General features: G+C 39.3%; 1 protein-coding gene across 1 annotated transcript in view; it reads left to right on the top strand.

Annotated features, from left to right (window-relative positions):
- Positions 1–19430, top strand: part of LOC309584971 (ADAMTS-like protein 1) — a gene marked incomplete at both ends in the record, with an annotated part of 96945 nt that overhangs the window by 46003 nt on the left and 31512 nt on the right. The window contains 3 exons of the mRNA XM_082301363.1: positions 8454–8580; positions 14777–14851; positions 17756–17913. Coding sequence (XP_082157489.1) covers positions 8454–8580; positions 14777–14851; positions 17756–17913 — 360 coding nt within the window. The remainder of the gene's footprint in view (positions 1–8453; positions 8581–14776; positions 14852–17755; positions 17914–19430) is intronic.

Raw genomic sequence — 19430 nt, forward strand, 5'->3', positions numbered from 1 at the left:
GACCATAAAATTACTTCATATATATGATGGAATAACACAATGAATCATATTATAGCTCTAATTGCAGGATTAGATCCAATGATTATAAAGCTGGGAATTTTTAAGAAGGCTGTTAACTAAATTTGTTACTACAAAAAAGTTGTTTAGAACCATAAATGTCCTTTTGTTTCTTCTCACTCCAACTCTCTCCATTACATTCACTTAATTTTACAGGTTATTTGTTAAAGAGAGCTGCATCCCAGAAATGCTTATATTAATGTCTACTATTTACAGATTATTAAATTTTCCTTTACAGATCTACTTCCAAATACTACTAGAGGTAGTTTAAAAAATTTCTCGTTTATTGATTCCTAAGAATTTTTTTTTGCTGAGCTGCACAGTGAATTCAAGTCAGCTAACAAACTTAGTTGCATTTAGCTCCCTCTAGTTACCTCTGGTTGGTCAGAAGTCAGACTTGGTGATCTTAGAGGCCTTTTTTTGATTATGTGTCCTGCCCATGGCAGGGGGGTTGACCTAGATGACCATTAGAGGTCCCTTACAACCCAAACGAGTCCATGGTTCTATTTTCTGGTTCTATATATGCCAGTACTTAAATGGCTCTGTGTGTGTGTGTCCGTACGTATGCTTCTAATTTTTTTCATCAGAGACAGAGGCTATGCAGATTGGTGCATAATTCCAGAAGAATGGGAAAACCTGCTCTACTTTAAGTAGATGACTGTGCTGTATTTCCTGTGTATCACGACTTCAGGATGGAGAGTTTCTCCTTCTTCCTTCCATGTACCAAGTGTTGCTGCACACATCCTCTCCTGTTTCCAGCTCAGCCCAAAATACAGAGCTAATCGGGATAACAGTGTCACGTGTTTGGAGTTGGTGCATGGATATTGTACTCATTGGCATAGTAAACCTGCATGAGACAGGTAAAAATAAGATTAAGTGGTCACCTCAGCAGGCTCCTGAAGGCTTATGAACCTGCCTTGGGCCCTGACTGTCCATGTGGGATACACTTGGGGCATAGCTGTAGGAATTTGCAGCTGGGCCTGTGGCTGCTCCTAGTCATTCCTTAGCTTGGGATCTGACTTCTTTGCATGCTTTCCTTTCAAGTCAACTCAGGTTCTGAGGAATGAGAACACCAGGAGTTCATCCTGCCCAATGTGAACCCCTGGAAGAAAACGACCTCCATTTTCCATCCTTCAGCATTAATTGGTCTAATATTAGAGACTGTCCTCACCCTCCTGTAGCACCGGTAACAATGAGGATCGTGTGCTGACCTTGGCAAGTGGTCCAGTTACTGTGAAGACCCAGGACAGGTGTTTTGCAGGTGTTTTAGATAATTTCCTTTGTCTTCCTAAATGTCTTCTCCTAGGGCCTACATGCACTTCTCTCACACACTGAGCAGCAGGCTGGAATACCACACAGTATAACTAAGCTGTTTCAGCAGCAGCCTGGGGACATGTAGCCTCTCTCAGGTATTTGAACTGTGAGAGATGTCTGTTCCTTGATTATGTGACCGCCCGAAGCACCAGAAAATCTTTGCTGTCACTGTTATAACAAAGCTCCGCAGCTGGATCGCCATTGATCTAGCCGACAGAGAACCGACTCCTACCAGCAAAAGAAGCCTGTACACCCAACAGAAGAGAGCTCTGAGTAGCAGTTTCAAGCATGTCACGAAGTCACAAGAGCTTACAAAGAATCGCAGTCAAATGTAACATATCACAAGTGCCAGTTAAATGCATTTACAATTAGTGTTTCATGGTCTAGGAGAAAAGAATAGGTCCAGCAGGCAGAATTTACTCTTGATTTCTCAAGCACGTTACTACAGGGAAGCTGAGGGAGAGCTGCCTTGATGAATTTTAGATGAAGTCTTAGAATGACCTTTGCAATCACTTTCTGGTGTAGTATTTTAATATTCTTCAAAAACTGACAGATCTTTCCCCTGGAACTGCTAAGATATCCAGATAATAGATGTGATTCTTCTGAAGAAAAGCAAGCATTTCAGCAATGACCTGCTAAAGAGCACTTGCTAAAAAAAAAGTTAGGGTTTTTTTCTCCTCCATCAGTAAATACACAGGCATGCAAGGATAAAGGAGAAACTAGTTTTTACTCTAGCTCAGTATGGATATGTGAGCCTAAATGCAGCCAAAACCAAAGAAAAGTGTGAATGAAATGTGTAAGTGAATATGAATAAACACAAAAGCTTCTTTTCTTCCTATTGTTATCTGTTTATAAACTGTTGGAAGTTAATTCTGTTTAAATGTTGCCTCTTACATAGCTGCAGCCTCTGGATTTCTCTATCACCAGAGAATGAACTAGAGAGAGTTTTGTTCACACATGTCCACATTTGTGGACTCTCTTATGGCGGTCCGCACAACAAACTGGTTGGTTATAAATCACTGAACCTGAAAAATTCACTTTTTTTTATGTTGGAAGATTTCTCCTAATTAAATTTGAATGTAAGGAGTTTTCTTTTCTCCACATCCCAGATTTTAGTGCATCTATAATCCTCATTTAGAAGTGGCAGCTTTAAAATTTGGTTAATTGCTGCTTTTTAAATCAAGGGTAGTTCCCTGAGAGAAAATTAAAAAATAGAAATTTCTCTTTAGTTCCTTCTGCTTCTGGGTGTTTGCTGTTTGCTTCTAGAGCTTTGGCTGAACCATTGCTTCTCAATGTATTGTGTCTGCTGTGCTGGCTGAGTGAGGCTACACAAGGGTCTTTGTTTAAATATATTAATAGCAGAGAGCTCTGGCTGGCTGAGAATGATGGGACAGATACCAAGCAGGACCTGTGATTGGTTGCAGTGGATTAGTGGTAGATAAGGCAACCAGCAATAACAAATCAACAAGCTGGCCGGCCATGTTTCATATGTTGGAAGGTGTACCTTAGCCACTTCAGTGGCTGTATTTAACAATTTGGGTACTCATTAGTAACTGAATTTTGTTTCACGATGTCTGAACTGTTGCAAGATATATTTGACTCGAATGCCAAGCGAGTACGCTGATTGCACATGGCACTGAGCCTGCTCTTACCAGCATAGTTACAAATTGCTTTGCCATTATGAAAATCATCTTATGGTCTTCAATTATAATTGGATTGTGGTGTAGCTCCACCTGAATTCCTGGGGACTTGGGGGAGTCCTGCCTAGTGCCTGGTGCTGGTCAAGATTGCCTGTCATGGGATAATGACATGAGGCTGTGCCAGAAAAATGCTGGGGCTGCAAAATGTCGTCTCAGTCAGTGCTCTGAATGGCAGATACTTCTTCAGCAGGGGCTGCAAGTCCCCATGTCACAGACACCAGCCCAGATCCAGTTTGCTGTACAGGCTCAAGCCTGTACTCGCCCCAATAATTTGAAGAGTAGGGCAGCTCTTTGTGATGATTCTGTAAGATTTTGAACCCAGCTGAAATGATAGCTCAGTTCCATATCTTTCTTCAACTGAGCAGTGACAATCCACACAAGTCCCACATTGAGCCCCACATTATCTATGTGAAGGGCAACTTTGTTTTTCTGATTCTCAGAACTTTTTGCATTTGAACTGCAGACATGCCCTTTGAAAAACAGAGAGATTTCTTTATAATTGGCTAGATTTGAAAGCTTGCTTTATTACATTATTTCCTGCCCAGGATTTCTTAATATTGAATAGAAATTATTATGAAAACTTTTTACTTCAGGGCATTTCTAGACTAGCAGGGCTGGAGCAGAACCTGTCATTGCTGGTCCAGTTTTATTTCTGGAAAAATCTGCTAAACTGAGCCAGAGTTCAAGTCCACAAGGGCAACACGTGCACTTATAGCACTCATACACGCACTCAGTGAGTTAGTTCCAACTCCTGTTGTGGGACTTTCAGCCTGACGCCTTTAAACTACACAAAGCAGTTGATCTGCTAACTTGATAACCATCTTTTTTCTTGCAGTGTCCTGTAAAAATTATTTTGCAATGTGTCTCAGAGTCAGGAATATCCCTATTCTTCTGTTTTGTCAACCTATGGGCTGTGGAGTAGGGCAGGGAGGGGAGCATGGGTGGGGGGAAGGGAGGGAAAGTCAAACTCAGCATGAAGTCTGGGACTTCAGCCTAAATGTAATAAGGAATCTTTACCTCTGAGTAGAAATGTGGTACCTTATGCCAGAAAACAATACAGGCTTGGCCAATTAGGGATTAGCTGTTATTATTCTGGCTTTTTGTTGCTAGACTTTTCTATGCTAAAACCATAAGGAGAATAAAAATTCTGCTCATTTTAGAGGTGGTGAAGAAGGTCTGGGCAGGCAGTTGGTAGTCACTTGTGATTTCCTCACTCTGGTACTACATGGCTGACATCTTCATATACTGAGAGACCTCCAGAGCTCTGCAAAATCTGCCTTTACTGCTTTAGGGGCATTTAACCACAATAGTAATGAGCTTCATAGAGGCACGTTTAGAAACGCACAAGAGTTTCATCCAAAACTTATCAAACTTATAAGTACATGTTCTTGATTTTAATGGAGTTTGGATTAGATTGTCAGGGAACTTAATGGAGCTGCTTCTGACATTTTGTGTGGTAACAATCTGCAGTTCAAGCCTCTGACCACACTTCAGCAACTTGAAACTCAAAAGATTCCAGTGTGGAAAGTCTGTGCTTCATTACCCTGCTTTAAGGGGAGGAAACTTAACATGTAATAGAAATGAGTATGAAAACTGCTTACTTCAGAACATTTCCAGGCACAATTTGTTGTAGTAATCCATTTTCATTCATAGTGGGGACTTCCTTCCCAGACCTTTATGGATTGAAAAAGACTTCATCTCCCTAAGCCCCCCAGGATATATTAAGATCAGAACTAGAATGCATTGGAAAGGGAAGTTTCTATCCCACAGAAACTTCAGAATTTCAACATTGGATCCAGCTTCAAACCAAGACAAGGAGTTGACATTTCAAAGCTTTTCAGAGAGTGAAATATTCCCTAGGCCTCTGAATTAAAAATGTCAATGTTTTGTTTCAGGCTGTGTCCCACAAACCATTACTGTGAGCTGTATATTGGAGATAGAATATCCTTATTGTTTCCTTTGCTTACCATGCTGATGAAGTAGTGCCTTCCGTGGTGCCTATTTTCATGACGAGGTCCTCAGCCACCTCTCATCAGATGAGTATGCCCATAGGTCAGGGAATTGGCAGACTTTTCTAGTTCTGCAGACCAAGTGAGTCTACTTTTCTTGATAGCTGGCCTCTCCTAGTGTCTTGGATCTTCAACATCTCTGATAACAGCCATTTTAAAACCTTCCCTCTGTGTTTTGATCATGCTATGTGTGAATGCTGAAAGAAACAATTCTGTCTTCCTGTTCCTTGTTAACCCTGTGCAGATTTCTAGGGTAGTGGTGACATATTTTCCACCCATTCCATAATCTTTCTCAATGAGTTCTCTGCGGCCTTGATGGACAGTGAAGATAATGTTATGGAAACTACATGTTCTCAACCCAGCCGAACTCCTGTTTCTTCTGCTCAGAGACAAAAGATATTGTTCTCATGAACTGTGTCTTTTTTCAGGAGCACTTTAATATTTCCTTGTCTGATCTTTTGCTTTCATAACAGTCCAGCCTGTAAAATGTTTTCATGTCAGAGCTACTAAAAACTAATATAAAAGATCTGGAGTAGTGCTTTTCATTTTAAAGCACCAGTGACTCCATTGCAAACACTAGCAACCTTTCTAGTGCATGTAATTGCCTTCAAAAGATGGAAGAATTTCCCTATGTATTGAAAAAAGAAAAGAAAAAAAAAAAAAAAGTGAGCTTGGGAATGTTTTTTATTTCAGGCATTAGTCACTCATAGGTTTTTTTAATGAAAATTTCATACATATTCCCAGAGCTCTGCGTATCTATTAAAACAGATAATCTAACAGAGTAGAGAAAAAATCTTTTCAGAGACCTTGGGGAGAAATAGGAAATTCATTTAATTTCATCAAAACTTTTAATTGCATAAAATTATCTGAGACACTGCCAAATACAGTAAGGTTAATATACATTTTGTACATACCACAGAAGTCTTAGTATTCACAAAGGTCTCCATACTTCCACTTTGCTCATACTTCCATTTGATACACAGCATTTCAGCAGAAGAAATATTTTTATGATGTACACTGGTAATGGCCGTACAACTCAGAAAAATAAACAAGCCACATATAATAAGATAACTTCCTTTCACACCTGAGATTTTCCTGGTGGTTTCCTCCACAAGTTGTGACCTAGCTCCAAATTGCTCAGTTTATAAATTAATTTTAACCAGGCTATAGCCCATGGCAATATGTGAGCTGATGATTCATAAAGTTAAAAATGCTTTAAAGTAGTAAATGCTGGTTTTTGAAATTGGTTACCTCATACCTGGATTTAAGATCAAGCCTATTTCATATCCAAGCAGTTCACATATTTGCTTCAAAATAGGCAAAGGCATAAAGATTTGTGTACCACTCTAACCTGAATTATTGATTATAAAATATGAGCAGATATGAAAGGGAATTCTAATCTTTCTTTTGTTATCTGGGTTCCCCAGCAGGATGCTTCTCACTGTGGGTGCTAATGGTCTCTAATGCACTAGAAGGAAAATCTGATTTGTAGCCATTGTCATACAGTTTTCAGATCATTCAAGTGGTTCTTTTTACCATCTTGTCTACACAGTGACATTCATGGAAGTTAAAGCATACGAGTCTGCATATGTTGAAGGTGGTTCATCTCCTGTAGGGATATTCTTATTCAGAAAAAAAAGATGTAAATCTTACATAGTACCGTGGATACAATTTGTGTATCTGTACTTGGAAGTTTTGTATGGAGTAGTCACAATCAAGATACTTTTATCTTTGCTTCAGCTTTCTAACTATTATTTGTTGTGGTGTTTCTAATGTGTTAAAATGTCTCTTGCAGTCTTGCTATGACTAGGTTTTCAAGAAAATGTATCATTTCTGTACAACTGTTACTTTTTTTAGGCCTCATTAATTCTCTTGGAGGCATCATAATATAATGTGACCTGGAAGCAGAAGGTAAAATCAAAGACATTTGATGATAGCTTTCTTCAAGCCTGACTCTATAAAGATTTAAATTAAATAAATTATACTGTCAATATGACAAATAATCAAAGAAACAGATATTGTGCAGCTAGTAAAACAATGGTGTTAAAAATGGGAATCGAATTGCTAAAAGTAACTACTGGTTATTGAAGCCTGCATTTTCATAGGCAAATGAAGAGAAAGTGTCAAATCCAGGACTATATCTCATCCTAGCAGAGATGTGTAATTCTGCACACTGAGATTTGCATGAATGAGAAATACTAGTCTGAATATTTAAGTGGGCAAGTTACACATACTGCTTTTATGAGTCTTGATGATAAGTGCCCTACTTGCTCTCATCATTTTCTAGGACCTAGTTCTCTGATTTAAGTGAAACTCAGAAATGCAGGGAAATTTAAAGCTAAAACAAATACTTTATTTAAAATTCCCTGTGTTTATATATATCCTCTCTGTTTGGCTAAGAGCCTTAGCACAAACTCATTAGAAGTTATAGACAAATATTTGTTCGTCGCTTACTCTGCATGCCAGAATGGTAGAAGGCCTTTTATTTTCTACTACTTACAAAGGTAATTATAACACTGTAAGGAGTTCCTTAGTTTCTTCGATTTCAATATTTATATGCAAAATTCGTAACTTGGATGCAGAACTTAAAGTTCAAACAAAAGGCTGACATTGACACTGTGATGAACAAATTTATAGTCCATTAATTAACTTTAAATGTACTTAACTATAAATTTCTATTTGATTCTCCGGGGAATTATAGGGGTTTTGCAAACTGAGAGACCTAGTTTATGTATTCAACTCTTAAAATTTTGAACCAAACAATTTGCATATAGGAATAAAGCCAGTTTCAGAGCAGGTAATTGCATTCATGCAATGACTCTCAATTCTTCTGTTGCAATCATTCCATCCTTCTTTATCAGAAATTTTACAATGTCTGAACACAGGCATTGACAGTGTGGAATGGGATTATTATCAAACATAATTAAAACCCCATGGCTTCCCCAGCTGCGTAGCAGGTAAAATTTCACTGAGCCATGTTACTATTGATCCATGCTGCTCTTTACTTTTATCTATCTGTCTGCTTCGTATCTGTCTTCTTATCTGTTTCAGGCATTTTTCTTTGTGAAACTCTAAGAGGTGAAATTTCTGATAGGACTCTGACCAAGAAATGTTCACAGTCCGCTAAAATAACAACCTCTTCTTTTCTTCCTCTGGACTGCAAAAGCCATTGAGTACTAACTTGTTCACTGTCTCTCGCCTGGCTTCAGTGCACACTCCCAGCCAGATTTGCTCAGCCTCTTTCATTGCTAAGGTACTTTATGGCCCTCTAGAGATGCTAAGAGAGAAATCTAGAGTAATTAGTTGCAGAGATGGATTGAGCAGTCAGTTGGTAAGTGCTCACGTTGAACTGCACATCTTTCTTTCTTGCCAGATTGTTGGCTGTGACCACCAGCTGGGAAGTGCTGTCAAGGAAGACAACTGTGGAGTCTGCAATGGAGATGGGTCCACCTGCCGGCTGGTTCGAGGCCAGTATAAGTCCCAGCTCTCAGCAAGTAAATGTAAGCTGTTCCTTCTGGTAAAGTGCCACCTTTCCCTTTAAGTGAAGTACTCATTTCTTGCAAGGTAGATTTCACCCCACTCTTTCTCAGGTACCTCAATAATCATGGTCCATCTAGTTGTCCCCACAGGTTAAAGCCTCTTGGGTTAAAGCAGCCTTGCTCAGACTGTTGGTCAGGTTGTGGGGGTGGACAGAGGCTTGTGGAAAGGTGTCATCAGCATATTCCCCATCTCAGCTAACTAGTTGCTTGTAAAGAGGAGGAGAGTAAGTAGAGGTGGCGCTTCCAACACCTCTCTGGCTGTATTAGCTGGCTAGGCATAGGACTTAGTCCACACTGCTCTGAACAGAATGGTTTATGCTGCTCTACAGCAGAGGGGAACCCTGAGGGGCTGATGGTGCCAGCCTGGCAGAGTGCTCTCTCCAAGGCCTGTGTTAGCATCATGTGTGCCTGCATGCTCAGTATGGTCACTCAATTCTGCAGCAGACTGAGGAACCCAAGTTGTCAGGAAGTGCCTACACTGCCATGAGAGATGTCTACAAAAAAGCACAGCCTTTCCTGCATGCTGAGCCAGCTTCAACCCAGAGTGGTAAAGTAGCATTAGTGTGCCCCAGTGAGAGGGTTAGTTTATCCTGTACCCCAGACAGGTTTTTCAACCTGTTTACAGCACCACAGATGGAGCTATAAAACTTTTGGGATGAGAGATAGGGTGTATCTCGTCAGTTTGAAGGAAGGATTAAAAGATAGGTGTATTTTCATGCCTATGTAGACACACCTGAGGAATCACATGAGCCAGCTTGCATACCTGCCCCCAGCCTTAGAGTTTAATCAGACCAGCTCTACCATTCTGCAGCAACGTTCCCTGTGCTGAATTGCACACGACTTTAAAGATTCAAATAGCAGTGTAATACCTCCTGAAGACAGTGTGTGTATATGTGCGGATTCTATAACAGGGAGAGCTGCTTTTTACAAAAGCTTCTCTCTGCCAAAGAGTAATTGTGTTGGTATGGAGCACAGCACAGAGAGCAGCTGATAGCACAGTGCAGCTGTGGCTCCATGTTTTCTGACTGAGAGGGAGAATAGGAGAAAGAAAAAGGGAAGGGGAAGGGGAAGGGGAAGGGGAAGGGGAAGGGGAAGGGGAAGGGGAAGGGGAAGGGAAGGGAAGGGAAGGGAAGGGAAGAAGGGCAACTATTTCGTATGAAGGAAAGAAAAGAATAATCCTCATAAGAGTTCCATTGCTGATGCAGAATTGTACGTTAGAGGACAAAGGAAATAATTCACAAAGATTTAGGAATGGAATTTTGTGGATACAGAAATGCTGCTACCAAGGATTTTCTTGCTATTTTCTAAGCCCGTGAGAGACTTTTCTCTCTCACAGAAGAGGTAGCAGGGTATGTAAACAACCAAACACCTGCAGCCTTGAAAAGTCTTGCTTATAGTACAGTAGAAAAGTATTTTGACAATGGATGTTTCAGGATTTTAGCCAATCACCCCAAGGGGTGGCTGATCCTTTGTTCAATTAGCCTATGAAGAAAAAAGTCTACAAAAGAGGTTGTAAAATATTTAAGTAGATCAACCTTGCTGCACAATTCCTGCTTGCTGGATCTTCCCTCTTCCTCCCTGCGGCTGCAGGACGCGGTGATACACCCTAGGGCATACTTTCTTTTTTTTTTTTTTTTTTTAATAGAATTTCACTTCATTGTTAAGTTTTCTGCAACATGCAGGAAGAGATTTGGAAATTTTCAGGCTACTTGAGACATAATAGTGTTTGTGAACTTTTTTGGCAAGTGTCTTTTCCTGTAGAAGCAATTAATTGTTTTTGTGTTGCTTTGTGGTAAAAAGGTGCTCATCTCTTCTCTACTGAGGATAGAGGCACTAATGTATTGTGCACAGTGCTAAAATATTAGTAAAATACAGTACGTACTCCCAATGGTTTCCTATTAAATGCAAAGAACGTTATATAGGTAAGAGAGCAGATAGCACGGAGCACAATCTTAGACTGAGAAAAATGTGAAAAAAATGTTAGAGAATGGATTTTTCAGACACATTTCCCTGTATATAATTTGTATGCAGAGCTGAGAAAATAGTGGATTTTGTGTGCACTCTGTATAAACCATGTGGCATTTTTTATTAAAAATGTTTTTATGCAACACTATGAATTTTGAATCTGTGAAAAATAAGTCTTTTTTTAAATTGTGGTTTTTTAAAATTGTAAAGAGACAGTTATGGATCCCCTTCACATATGTGAATTAGTATGAATTCTTTTTGAGGTTTGCTTCCAAATGATTTATGTAAATGTTGTGAAAATTTGACATTCTAAATGTTGAAAAGCTTTTAAAAATCTATTGTGTTCATTTTCTGCATTTATCTTCCCCAACACTGTTGGCACTTTGTCAGCATCTTGCTTATTTGTCACTATAAACATAAATACACAAGCATATCTGGGATCAGGGCCTGATTCCTTTTGTTTATCCAGTCATTTAAATGTCTGGGTTCACTGGTTGATAGCTAAATTTCAAGTCATCTTTATAAAATAATCCTGGTTTTCCAGAATTATGTCTACTTTATATGTGGTCTGAATAAGAGATGAAAAGCCAATGTGAGCCAGTCTGCCATGCAACATTAGAAAAATCAGAGGGGAAATGTGTATCAGTGACTAGATATCAGCAGATATGTTCTTTGGCCTCGCTTGGGATTTTTATTTCTCTAACAAGGAACTCTATTCAATCTTGAGGACTGTTCTAGGGGAATTCGACAGTTGGCCTTTAATCCAGCGCTGTCCCAATAGTTTCTGAAGGTGCTTATATCTCAAAACCATTCAAAACACAGTCTTGAGCTCATCATACTAAATTAATTTTCTCTTGGTGCTCACATCTAGTTCCCTTCTCCATGCTGTTTATATAATGCAAAGGCACAAGAGAAAGAAATTAATAGAGCTTTTAAACACTCAGCATTTTCTACAGAAATAGCTTCTTCACTATTTATAGGGGTAATATACATGTCCCAGTGGCCTCAGAAACAGAAACATAGTAGGGCAGGAGGTAGTGTGATATTGAATTCTCACCTACATTTTTATGAAAAAGAAAACACCTGTGTCTATGGTTTTGTAAGACTAATAGTAAAAAAGCTACAAAAACCTTCATTCGTTCCTGAAATATTCTTTTTTCTTAGGTGGCTTGGGTGGTTCTTTTGAAGTCTGCAGAAAATCCGTCCTTTTCTTTTTATTTAGTATCTTCTTTAGGGAAGAGTGTATGTCCTTCCTATGAAGATAAGCTGCATTTAAGCAGGCTTCTTTGGGTTCACCAAGAAGCTAGAGTTGGTCCCATAAGTTGCGAGTGCATTTTGCTGATCACCTAGTGCAAAGATGGTATTTCTCTAAAGAAGGACTGACATCTACTAGTGAAGTAGATTCGTTTTAAGAGATTTGTAGAAATTATAATGCTGTCTAGATATTCACCTAATTACTCTTGCCATGGCTGTGAAAAATAGATATGGTTCCAGATTTCCATGGAATATCACTAGTAACTGGGAGACAGAAAGAACTCCATTTTTCATCATGAGAACTGACAGACCGTTTGGAAAAAATCCAAGTTAAAAATCCAGAACTAGAAGAAAATAGTATCTCATGTGAATCTGATGGATGTACATGACATTTAACTTTTGCCTAAATCCTTGCACTTTCTTAACAGCCCTGAGCCACTGTCCTCTCAGTTATCTGCGACTGTCCCTTGCTTCCCTGTGCATGGTCTCTGGAGAAAACCAACCACCTGTTAAAGCGTTTTGTATCTTTTCCTCAGAGAGTTTCACACAGCTGCTCAACAATCTGTCTCTCTGCTTACTGTTGGAGAGAGCTGTGACTAAATGTTAGCCTGCTTACTTTTACATTTCTTCGCAGGAAGTGTCTCCTCCTTACCACTGTTAACCTCAGGAAATTATCCTTCAGTCCCCACTGCTTCTGCTTTGTGAAAGCAGGAAGCACTGTGATAAGCAAAAATCCCACTGAGCTTTGCATTTCTCATAAAGCGTGCTAGGATTTCAAATGGAAAGCAACTGCAAGATCAGGTGAAATATAGTCCTAGCAATACCCTGGGGCAGAAGATGCATGTTGAGAATAAAAGCTCACATGGTCTTTAAACTGTCCAGTTTTTCTGTGACGTGTCAGTGAGTTGTTAACTCTGCGGCACAGAGCTTGTAACTGAGAGACAGATATAATAATGGCATGGGTCTGTCTTTAAGTAAGACTTGTAAAAAGGTCACTAATATTGTTTTTTGAAAATTGAAGTTACTGCTTTTCCAAACTCATTCCAAAAAATGTTATATATATACAGCAAAATGATATGTCATACTCACGTATTTTGTTCCCCAAAATGGATAAAATGTGTTTATCCTACTGGGTATCTTGAATCTGGATGCCAGAATGGTGCCAATAAAGCAGTATTAGAATATCAGTATTTAATGAATTTTTTAGAAATTGCATATTTGTCTTTCCAAATAGAAAATTTGAATTTTGTATAGATATGAAAGATTCCTAGCTTTCCTAATCACTGTGATATCAGAGATGTGTATGAGCAAAACGTGTATTGAGTTTAACCCCAGGGTTACAAAAGACTTAGGAAATTTCTGGATAATTTGACAAAATATACCAAATCAGAACTTGAAAATGGGACACGGTTCAGAAGCACCTGCAAATCTGAGCAGTCTTTATGTCCACACAACTTTTTTGGCACTCAGAGAGACTGCTTACATTTCTGCCTCACTTCTGGGATATTTAGAGGCCACAAAAGTATGAGTATTTCATCCCATAAAGCTCTGAAATATAAGAGTGTCAATAATTTTTATGACGCATTACAGAATTTAAAATTTAAGGGGGTTCTAGTTCCCAGTTTTGAGATGTTATAGGTTTGGATGAATGAATGTACTGCTTAAAATTCCTGTTTCTGGAAGTGTTTCCTCTCTCTGTCAACTCTTCACCTTTTGATATAAAATGACAACATTAATAACTATTCTGCTAGTAAGTGAGAATCCTGATTTAGCTGAGTTCCAACAGTGTTCCCAGTTTGGTCTGGTCAGAAACATAAGGCCCCAACTCATATTTGAATGAAAGATAAAATGCTTTCATTGTCTGGGTTAGCCTTACCTGACAAAGCAAAACAGTGCTTTGAGAGCAGAGCTGTAGCTCCTGCTAGAAGGCATTTCATGACATATATGTGAGCAGTTCTGATGAATTAGTGAAAGAGACTTTGTTCCTCTCACATCTACCACCTTTTCACTCCCCCAAAAAATCCTGTTAGGCATGCAAACTTTTTCTTTCCCACCTTCCAGTTATATGGGAAGGAGGCAGAAAGGGAAAGGTGAATGAAATGTGCTGGTTAGTCCAGGTCAGCATTCTCTGGGCATGCCACTTCATGACCCAGGTGTAGCATTTTATAGCATCTTTCCATGCCTTTCCAGCTCCCTTCAGAAAATTACTGAGGTTGCTGCCTCTTTAGAAATGCTGACCTAACTAACTTTCACAGCTGCATGTTACCTACATGTTAGTTCACACCTCAGTTTAGATCCAGTTGGCAGAGCTCCCAAGGGCTTCATAGGTGCAAGATCCTGTTTTGATACCTGTTTACATGAAAATCTAACGGGCTTCTGTTTTTCCAGAGGCTTTCTGGTAGCAGTGTAGAAAGGGAAGCAGAATTATAGCACTTGTGGTCATTAAAATAAAAGGTGTGAAAGGGGTGACATACCTGAGGGCAGCAGAAGACCGTCACATAGCATGGGCAGGATCATGGAGAAGCTATGGGGTTTAAGTGGGAAAAAGTCAAGTGAAAAATGAGAAAGCTATTCTGGTTAAACAGCAGAAGAGGATTATGCTTCTCTACTTTGCCACAAACACCAATTCAAAATACTTGAGAGTTTTAAGTGGAATTGTGATGAAATAGAAAGTTATTAGTTATTCAAGAAAACCATAAATAGTTGTGAAGGAGTTGGGGATAAATAAAATCAACAGGTTTGGATTCTTCTAAGCAGAAGGTTTTTACCCCATTTAACAAGTTATTTTTTCAGATTTTTAATCATAATTCTTAGAGTTTTTTTAATTGGTCCTAAGGGGTTTTTTCGACTGCCTTGTGAACATGCATTTGACTGCTTATTAGAAAACAGGTGGTAGTTCCTTTGCCTATTTACTCCATGCATTTTTGCCTTCCCACAGTGGATGATACAGTGGTTGCTATTCCCTATGGAAGCAGACAAGTTCGCCTCGTGCTGAAAGGACCTGATCATTTATGTAAGTAGAAGTTGTTGCACACTTGTTTAAGAGAGCCTTGGTAACCTGCAGTGCTCTGTTTATACTGTGGTGTCTGGTTTCTCTCTGTCAGATCACTGATATCAACACACAGATGAGTCCTACTCTCAGAAGTTTTCCTCAGAGCCAGTTACTTCAGTGGCACACACTCTTTTCAAAGCAGACCTTGGCCAACAGTGCAGAATTCTTTGCCCCTCCATAATTTTTCAGTCATTTCTGTTTGCTTATCCTTTGGCTGGCTCACTTGGTGTCAAGTGCTTTTGTTTAAAATTAATAAAATATATACCACTGAGTGAATCAATATTGAGGACAGTAAAGTATAAGCTTCCCTACAGCTCAGCTCAGCTCAAGCTGCTCATGACTTTAACACATTTCTGTTACGATAATCTTTCTCTCTCCCTTAGATACACAAATGCACTCGCACCGTATGTTTGTGCATGCACACACACAAAATCACACTCTAAAGATCTGAAACTGTATACACAAGTGAAACCATGTTCCTTAGAAGGGATATTGCTCCAGTTCTTACTGTTAGGACCACTGAGTTCTGCTCGCCCATCACTTGGTTGCTATAACACTTTCCTGCTTCACTGGTGTATCCCAGCAGCTGTATATCCCTCTTGTCTGGGAGGAATCTCAGGATTTGAGAATACTCTGCTACAGCTGAAGGCAAATCCATTTATTTCATGAACAGAAGCTCCTGGCATCCCTCACTCTCATCTTCCAGTGCAGTAGCTGCTCACAAGCTGCTTCCTTTCTCATCAGCAGCAAATGAATATTAGAGGGTTAGTAAATACAATTTATGGTCAGAAAAAAACCCCAAGCTGCACTGCAGGACCTCTCAGTAGCACAAATTATTGTAAGGTAAGTCAGGCTACTCTTCTCCTTTTCCAAAGGAAGTCTTTAGGAATTTTTCTGCAGCACAGACAAGTTATGTCTTCTGTTTGTCAGTGTAGGTACAAACGTGTGTCAGCAAAGATGTGAAACACCAAATCATTTCACTGTCCTCATATTTTCTTTCACCCAAAGATTTTATACAGGGTATCAAAATAAGGGGTGGCTTACCAGTCCTGTACTGTAGCTCCCTGGTTGTGTTGAGAAAGCAGTGGGTTCTTCAAATTTAAAACCGTGGATAAAGACCAGCAAAAATATAGGTTATAAACCAAAAAAAATATATTATGTTTTCATTAAAAGTTCAAATACTGCCTGTACCTCAGTTTTAAGGAATGCCCTTTGGGTATTCCTGAACTGCTCCAGTATGGCTGATACTACTTTCCCGGTGCGTGACATGCACTCTTTCTCTCCTGTCTTTTTTTCCAATATAGATGTTCTCTTCCAAGGTAGAAAAATTTTGTACTTTTGTTATTGTTTCAGTGAAATTGAGCTATAAGAAAGCTCAAAGAGAAATGAGATTTTAGCTGGAGAGATGGATCTAAAGCTGCCTTCACTCAGGCTGTATCATATTTCATGACAAAAAGATTTGAATCAGCAAGGTCTGCCAGAGTCACTGGTTGAGATTTAGATTAACTGCACTGTGTAAACATGAATAAGTCCAAATATATCTCTTTCTTGTTTCAGATGTCTCCATGAATCTTTCTGTTCACCCATCAAAGGATTTTATATATGTATGAGCTACAGTCAGTTTCAGGGGGAGGGAGTATTTTGCCCTGTGAACTTTGGTTGTGGGAGAAGTCAACAGGAGGCTGATTATATATACACAAGTCTTAAAACCATCTTTATTCCTGATGCATGCAGCCTTGTCCAAAAACAAATAGATGGCCAAGTGCATCACAAAGGAAGAGACTGGTCTCACTGAAAACTAAGGAATTCATTAATACAGTGCAAATTCTTAGTGTACTGCCTCCACAGCTTCCTTCGTTAATTAATTCCCTTAATCCATCATGAAAATCAGTCTAATTACTGCAATTATCTTCTTTGTTCCCTAATTAGCAACTTAATATATGCAAATAAAAACATGTTTTCTTTTTGTTGTCTTTGAAAACATATCTCCATCATAGATGAATAGGATGCCTTAGCTGCCTTGCTGTATTGGAGGTTTTGTGCATATATTCATAAATAAATGTGAAAGGTTTGCAGCTTTGCAATCTTTCATGATGAAATTCCCTGTCACTTTTAAATAACTACCAGAATAACTGGTGAATGTGCTGTAAAGCATAATCTGGAGTTGGTAGGGAGGCTTGCTGGATGATGAAACAGACCTACTTTCTGACTGTTGGTTTCTATTTAAGAAATTACTGTTATTTTTAATATGATAATCAGAAGTAGCTACTACAAAACAGTATCTGAATTAATGCCCACTTTTGGGGAACTGTGAATACAGAGAGAGCCAGATGGAGAGCTCAGGATGGTTCAGCACCCACCTTCCCCTTCTACTCCACTGGGATGGGTCAGACTGCTTCTGGAGAGGAAATGGGATTGCTGTCATACTCATCTTTCTTTCCTGGATATCCTGCTTTCAGTTAATTGTCTACCACAACAACATGTGGTTGGTGACCCACCTTTGAACTGAAAGAGGGTATGGCAACTTAACAGTGCTCATGGGCCAAGGTCTGAGTCACGCTCCACATAGGAGCGTGACTTACTGACAGTGAGTTAAACAACAGCAAGTATGCCTAACCAGGAATGGATTAGTATGTCTGGAAGAGAGTAAAAACATGACCTATGGGTGAGGAGGGGAATGTGAGCTAAATCTAAAGGTTGAACAAAGACAAAAAGCAGATGGAAGAGAAAAAAGACAAGTGTGCAAATGTGCGTAACTATGGGAAAAAAAGTTGCAGTATTACTAATTCATGTTGGGGGTTTTTTCTGCTCTCACTTCAAATTGCAGTGCTTTAGTTTCCTGAATTTTTTTTTTCTATTTGTCAGATTTGGAAACCAAGACTCTCCAAGGTGTGAAGAGTGAAAACAGCCTAAGCACCACTGGCTCCTTCATCGTAGAAAATTCTAGCATTGACTTCCAGAAGTTTCCTGACAAGGAGATCTTAAGAATGTCTGGGCCTCTCACTGCAGACTTTACTATCAAGGTGAGGGTCATTGGTCATTGACATCTTAGAGCAACATAAAGATCTACTAGGAGGGCGAAAGAGATTTTTCTAGATCTTAATTTTCCAGTAGGTGTTTATCACAAAGCCTAATCCAGGCTATCTCTTGAACTCTACATGTAATTCTTTATGGTTATATATTTGATGAAAACCTCACTGGAAACTCCTCAGGAGAGAGAGACTGCATTTATGTCAGGAAAGGCATAGCCAATATGTGCCCTAAAAAGAAACTATGAACTTTTCGTTTCAAGAAAGGACAGATTACTTTCTGTGTGCACTATTGAGGTACATATAAATCAATGACTTGCAGTTTTCTTTGTGATAAGCAAAAAGTCTGTGTCTTTGGCCCATAGTTTGTTGGGTGTATATTAGTGTAGTTGCACAGAAGACTGTAAGAGAGTGAAGAGTGAAGTCCTCAAGCTCTAAAATAAATTTGATAACTTTGCTTGAGAAGTCATGGCGTCATTTTGAAGTTCTGTTCTTTGTTGCACTGGCAATAAGAGTAAAATTGTTTCCTCCCATTAGAGTGTTTCCATTCTTCCAGGTAATATAAAACACATTGCTGGAAGCAATGCACACATTCTGTGGGGAAACAAACATATGAAAATGAACATTTGGGAGTTGCAATAAAATAAATCCCTTTCCAGTAGGTCCAAGGAACCTGAAGGATTTCAGCTGTAAAACTGCAAAACCTGTATCATGTCCAGGACTACGTAAATTTTTCACTATGGGCCCCAGAGGTAGATGAAATTTGCTTTAACCTTGAGCTGATGGCAGCTAGAGGTTTGAACAGTGAACTGGAAAATGTCCTAAGTGATTGTCCTGGGTTAAACTGAGCTGAGCTGGAATGGGTTAGCTTGGGAAGTAGCACAGTCTTGTAGACTGTCCCCTATCCATCGTGGTATGTTAGCAGATGAAAAAGCAAACTGAAATTTCAGAACTGGTTCACAAGGAGAAGCCTGAACTAAGGAATATGTTCCTTCCTCTTTGAATGTCAGAACAAAAAATCCTTGCTGAAATAGATGCTGTTCAATTCAAAATATCTGAAACACATTTACCTCTTCTGTAGATGATACAGAGATGGTGAACATCACTGCAATGTAAACAATATTTTTCACTTTGTTTTATTTCTGCTCTCTGTGAATTTCTGGCAGCCTAGTTACAGTATATTTGTGGGAAACAGCTGGTCATGTAGACCAGTTGCCCAACAGGAGGGTTGTACTTTCTTCCTTATATTTCCAGTGTTGTCTTTTATGACAGGGAAAATACTTTTATCCCTTGCATTCCATCTACCTCTATCAAAGCAAGGTAAGAAGTGCTGGTTAAATCAAAGGAGCACCCTGTTTAAATGTTGACAGTCTGACCAACCTACAAGTTGGCTAGGCATGGGCAGAACAGACACTGCTGATTTGAGGTGGAACTATTTTGAGTTCTGCTGTGTGTTTGCACCTTTGAAAATCAGAGTAACATGATTCAGGTGTTAAATCTGTTGTCTTCTG

Source organism: Coloeus monedula, assembly GCF_965178545.1.
Source record: "Coloeus monedula genome assembly, chromosome: Z".
Classification (NCBI taxonomy): domain Eukaryota; kingdom Metazoa; phylum Chordata; class Aves; order Passeriformes; family Corvidae; genus Coloeus; species Coloeus monedula.